The 6,000-nt window shown below is 41.5% G+C and overlaps 1 protein-coding gene across 1 annotated transcript; it reads left to right on the top strand.

Moving 5' to 3' along the window:
- Positions 1-1,724: 1,724 nt before the first annotated feature.
- On the top strand, positions 1,725-5,866 carry prf1.5 (perforin 1.5). The gene is made up of 5 exons (XM_006789774.2): positions 1,725-2,091; positions 2,324-2,599; positions 2,774-3,045; positions 3,245-3,386; positions 3,496-5,866. Exons 2-5 carry the CDS (start codon positions 2,330-2,332, stop codon positions 4,381-4,383), a joined length of 1,572 nt encoding a protein of 523 aa, XP_006789837.2. The 5' UTR covers positions 1,725-2,091; positions 2,324-2,329; the 3' UTR covers positions 4,384-5,866.
- Positions 5,867-6,000: the final 134 nt, after the last annotated feature.

Raw genomic sequence — 6,000 nt, 5'->3', positions numbered from 1 at the left:
ACTGAAGCTCAGTATTTGACACAGAGTTCACTCACATGTGCTGTACCAGTGTACCTGCACATATGAGTGACAATAGAAGTGATTTGATTTGAGAGTTTTAATTCATTGGAAAGTCTAACTCTGAGTCTTGTCTACAGTAATTGTCAAAAACTAGTTTTACTTGTTATTATCGGTTGTCTCCCTGCCTTTTTTAATTTTTAATTTTAATCAGATTTAACATGCAGGTAAAATCATTATTGTAACTTTTTTGGTTTTGGATCATTTGACCAAACCAAGGATATTTTGCCTGATAATTATTTGTATCCTAACTTTACTATATTAAGAGCTAAAACCTCAAAAAAGTGGACACAAGCAAACAGAAACTAGAGTTTAACAAGCCTAATTGGACAAATGCCTGGTTCCAAAAAGTTGATTCTGTTCATCTGGACGTAGCGTTGTCAGTGGGAGAAATGTTTCATCACTCATCCAAGTGACTTCTTCACCCTCAGCTGACTACCTTATAAACAGTACATTGCACAATGACTGAAACTAGCACTAGCACCACTTTGATCAGTAGTTGTTGATCAATGGTCATGGGAATTTGCACATTATTGATCAGGGAACTCACCTTACAGCCCATTGTTCATTCAGTGGTGCTAGTTTCATTGTGCAAATGCACTGTTTATAAGGTTGGGGAAACCTGCAGTCAGCTGAGATTCAAGAATTCTTGAGTCAAATATAACATTTAATTCAGTTTTACTTTATACTTTGTCATGGTCAGCAAAGAAACAGCCCTCACAAAAGACTTACCTAGATCACGGTGTGTATGAATTTTTTTTCATGATACAACAAATGAATTTGTGCTAGATCTTTGACCTGATACAAAGCATATTTAACTGGAACTTTATAGTATCAGGTCGATGGGCCGGGGTCTTTCTGTGTGGAGTTTGCATGTTCTCCCCGTGTTTGTGTGGGTTCCCTCCGGGTACTCCGGCTTCCTCCCACCGTCCAAAGACATGCAGTTTGTGGGGATAGTAAAATTGGCTAATCCAAATTGCCACTAGGTGTGAATGTGAGCGTGAATGGTTGTCTGTCCCTGTGTGTTAGCCCTGCGACAGACTGGCGACCTGTCCAGGGTGTACCCCGCCTTTCGCCCTATGACAGCTGGGATAGGCTCCAGCGCCCCCCGCGACCCTGAAAAGGAGAAGCGGAAGTGAATGGATTGATAGTTTGTATAGTGTAAAGAATAAAATTTTAACACTGAAGGGAACTTACACTAGGAAAACTTGCATAAATCTGTGGCACCACACAAAATATTCTTTATTCAAATATGAACTGAAATGAAATCTCTCTACCTCTTACACTGAATGAAACCTTTTGCATAAAGACGTGTTTCTCTCCTTTGTCCTCACTGAGAAAAAAACACAAACACGCCACCCACATCCAGAAATAGACAGTGGCAAAGCTGAGCTCATGGTTTTGGTAAGGTTATCAGCACACAGACAGGCCAGCTCAGACATTATGTGGACGAAAGCACAGATTCAGTCCAGCAGACATACACCCGTGCACTGTACACTCACATGTACAAACATACATAAATACACACCCATTTCCCGTAAAGACTGCTCAGACCACTGTTCATCTTTTCTCTCGTGACTACACAAAATTTCCCTCCCCCACAAATGCACATGCACGTGCGCAGACATACAGGGTTGTGAGGGATTTACAGAACTGGGTCTTGAGAATAAAAACAAACCCGCTCATGCTGAGGAAATTGGGAAGGCCTTGGGGTAGAGAGGGAGAGAGACAGAGAAGGAGAGAGCAGCATAGCCAGGCAACTCCCTCCATGTTTTTTTTAAAAGGCAGATGATAAACCAAAGTGTGCACGCAGCAGGCTTCCAGCACAACCTCTCAGCAACGCTAAGGCTCGTCCAACCGTGATTTTATCTCCAGCAGGATCGAGACGTCAGCCTGAGGTTCCATTGCTTGCAGCGAGCTGTGCAATCAACGGTGCAAATAAGGAGGGGGACTTCAAATCAAGAGATTTATTTTGGCTGTGGAAAAAATACTGGACAACAACGAAACGTAGAGGACAAAGAAAGCTAGGACAAGGTAAGAATGTATGCCACCAATGTGCACATTCTCAGCTTTAACAAAATATCTGTGGCCTGATTACAGCTTATATATTTAAGAGGATTAGAAGCTCATCTGTATTTACATCAATAACAAAAAAATCACATTTTCTTTATTTCAAAGGAAAATAACTTAGTTACAAAAATGTGCTTATACACAGTAACCATTAAAATCCACTGACTCCCTTTTTTCCCCCTCACTGTACCTTTAGGTAACCATGTGTGCAGGAGGATACCAGCAGAGACACATTTTCCTGTTTATGTTGGCTTTGCCAATTATGCTGGAAGACTGCAGTGTCCAGGCCTGTCGGAGTGGCACAGGGTCCCAGTGTGAGAAGGCTCCTTTTGTACCGGGCCACAATCTGGCCGGAGAAGGCTTTGACGTGGTGCGGATGCGTCGGACAGGAGCATATGTCATCAATGTCAAAGCCCACCTAGCTGACAACCACACCTGTACACTGTGTCCGAACCGATTCCAAAAAGGAGAGGTGAAAACATGAAACCTACTACTTAACCTTCACACTCTTTATCAGCCTCAAGTTCGTTCCTTCACCCTGTCTTTTTTCTGTACTTTCCCTGCATTTTTCCTCCCCCTCAACTTCCTGTATTTTCCTCCACCACCTGCATCCCGCTCCACTTCCTGCCTTTCATCTGCTCCACAGATTCAGAGACTCCCAGCTTCAGTGCTTGACTGGCGTCCCTTCAGCCGCTGCTCTAAGCAGCTTTCCAGTGCACTTCACCACTCTGTGGACTCCCTGCTGCGCAGCTCCAACTCACTGGTTAACAACAACTGGGATTTGGGTTTGAGCCTTGACAACATTGGAAAGGCAGTTCTGGGAGGAAGCCGCTCAGATTTGGCAAAGTTTGCACGTTCGCAGCACAGTGTGGACAAAGCCACTTTTGCCATTCATGAAATCAGTTGCACCTATTACAGGTAAAGCAACACAGGCTCACCCTTTCAGTTGTATGTGTTACAACTGAAAGGATGACCTCGATTACAATGTGAGAGAAAAGTTTACTTTCTGAATTGTTGGACTCAGTGGACTGAGCTGTTTATCGTCCCTCTTACAGAAAAGCAAGGTTCAATTGCTGTTGTTTCATGATTGAACTCCACATGCCTTTTGTTTTTGCAGCTACAGGCTGGCTGATCATCCACCACTGAGTGCAGAGTTCACAAAGCATCTCAAGAGACTCCCACAGAGTTTAAACACAAGCCAGAACAGAGCCCTATACAGACGGCTAATAGACACTTATGGAACACACTATATACACCAGGTCAGTGAAACTTGTTGGATACACAGTGCTGCAGTATGTAGGCTGAAAGCATTTCTGGTGCAAAAATAATGGTGATGTTATAATGCATTCTATTACTGTTTTGTGTTAGGTCCAGCTCGGTGGTAAGGTGAGGCGAATCACTGCCTTCAGGACCTGCCTGGCCACCCTGAAGGGCTTTTCAGAGGCAGAGATCAAAAACTGCCTGAATGTTGAACTCCGTATGGCATTGGGTTTCCTTCCTGCCAATGTATCTTTCTCCAACAGGTGTGACAGCCTCCTTAAAGGCAACATGAGTATGGGCTTTTACCAAGGCTTCATGACCCATAAGATTGAGGTTACTGGAGGAGAGAGGTACTTCCCTGACATCCTCTATCAGCAGGACCCATCTGAAGCCTACCACAGCTGGATGAACAGCCTTCATGACAACCCCGATGTGGTTTCTTATGGCATCTTTCCTCTGCATCACTTGGTGGAGGATTCACAAATCAGTGCTAATCTCATAAGGACTGTCTCAGAGTACATAAAAGAGAACCAGCTGAAGGAAGACCAACTTGGTTTCAAGAACTGCTCACCGACTCCCAACCTGGACCATAACTGCTGCCCTTTAAGGGCTGGTAGAGGAACTTTCCAACTGGAGATTCACAGAGCTGCAGGCCTGAGGGCAGACACCTTCACAAAAACAGATGCCTATGTGAAGATCTTCTACAATGGCATATATGAAGAGACTGACACGGTGATGGATGACAATGACCCGATATGGAATGCCACCTATGACTTTGGCTCAGTGGAACTGGGTCAGGAGTTGAGGTTTGAAGTCTGGGATAGGGACGTGCTTTACAATGATATTGCAGGGAGGTGTATTGTGTTTCCAGAGCGAGGAATTCATTCCTTAAGCTGTCAGCTGCGCAAAGGAGTTCTCTATTTTACCTACAGAATCAACTGTGATGCTCACTTGACAGGATATAGGTGTGGACGATACTCCCCCAATGCTGAGTAGATTAGGTATGGATTTACAGTAGTGCAAAAGTCTGTACCTCATTTCTTTTTTTCTCCATATTTTGCTATGAAAACAGGAAATAGATGCAGCAACATACATTACAAGATCAACATTTATTAAAAAAAATCCAAGACAAAATAAGGGTTTGTACATTTGTAATGAGCTTAAAAGTCAATATTTGGTATGACCACCTGTAGTCTTCAACACAGACTGAATTCTGTTAGACAAACTTTCTTGTCATTTTTTTAAGTAGCCTTCAGAAGTAGATCTCCAGACTTCTTGAAGGACATTCCAATGCTGTAGTTTGTATGTTGGCTACTTTTTGCTTTGTTCTCTGGCAAGATGATCCCCAGACTGCTTCAATAATGCTGACGTCCAGATTCTGATCTATGACTGAGTGTTTGTGTGTTTTTCTATCCATGCATGCTTTTACTGCATTCATGGATAGAATATTGTCGTGCTGAAAAATGAAGCTGTGGCCATTCAGATGATTCCCAAAACCACTAGCTACAATGCAGCCCCAAACCAAGTCAGTCTCCACCATGTCTTACAATGGCTGTGGCTGTTAAGACCTGTTGCTTTTAATTTTCAGTCCAGTTCTTGTGTAATTGGTCATGCCCCAGCCTTTTATCTTTCCCTTACTTAAACAGCTCCTCGACAGCCATTTTTCTCTTAAGACCATTTCTGATGATGCTTCAGTGACTGGTCGATGGATAAACTGGAAAAGCAGATTTCTCTCTCAGATACCATCTATGGTCTTTGACTTATTTAAGTCCTCCTATTTTTAAGGACACGCTGAACACCATGCTGAAATATAAATAAATTATATTATATATTATACATATTCTAAAAATTATGTTTTTGTGAAAGCATTCTAGTAACAAAATGGCTAAAGACAACTTAAAACTGTTTCTTTGCCGAGCTATCTGTGCATAGACAGTACTGGAATAGGTGCTTTTTATTATGCTTGAATAAGCCATGGGTCAGTGTTGCAAGGTACAAGGTACAAGGACTGGACTTTAAATGAGTGACCAAATAAAAAAAAAAACAAAGACACTTTAAAAATTACAATAAACTCTTGAAAACAAAAAGGAATTAGATATGGCTCAAGACTTTTGCACAGTACTCTATATAATCATCTGGTGGTTCTGTTATCCAAGACATTAAGTCCTGCTTGTGATTTGCCTATATGACAGAACAACTTGGTAAAATGTGCACCAAAATTTTGGCTGAACTTCAGCGGAGTTCCAATTTGATGGGGTATTTGAGCACATTTTTACAGGAACAAATTTTTCCTAATTTTTTAATCTGACATGAATGCATTCTAATGATATACAGATATAATGAATGATAAAGTGTGCAATTGTACATTATATTGTATTGATACATTTTGATAGCCTACTTGTTGTTAGTCTTCTATATACACATGTCAGCAGCATTTTTGTATAAATCAAAATTAAAAAACAATTGAATCAAGACATAACCAGTTTAATTTTTAAGTACCCTTGAGTTTTCTTAAGCCTGTTGGAACTGTCTACATCAGCAACAAGGTAACAATACGCACTTATACAAACAATTATTTTCTGAAAAAATATAAGCTCCAATTTCAGTTTATTA

The sequence above is a fragment of the Neolamprologus brichardi genome, chromosome 12, assembly GCF_056152115.1.
Source record: "Neolamprologus brichardi isolate AB-2024 chromosome 12, ASM5615211v1, whole genome shotgun sequence".
In the NCBI taxonomy this organism is placed as follows: Eukaryota; Metazoa; Chordata; class Actinopteri; order Cichliformes; family Cichlidae; genus Neolamprologus; species Neolamprologus brichardi.
This window is presented reverse-complemented; position numbering and strand designations above follow the sequence as displayed.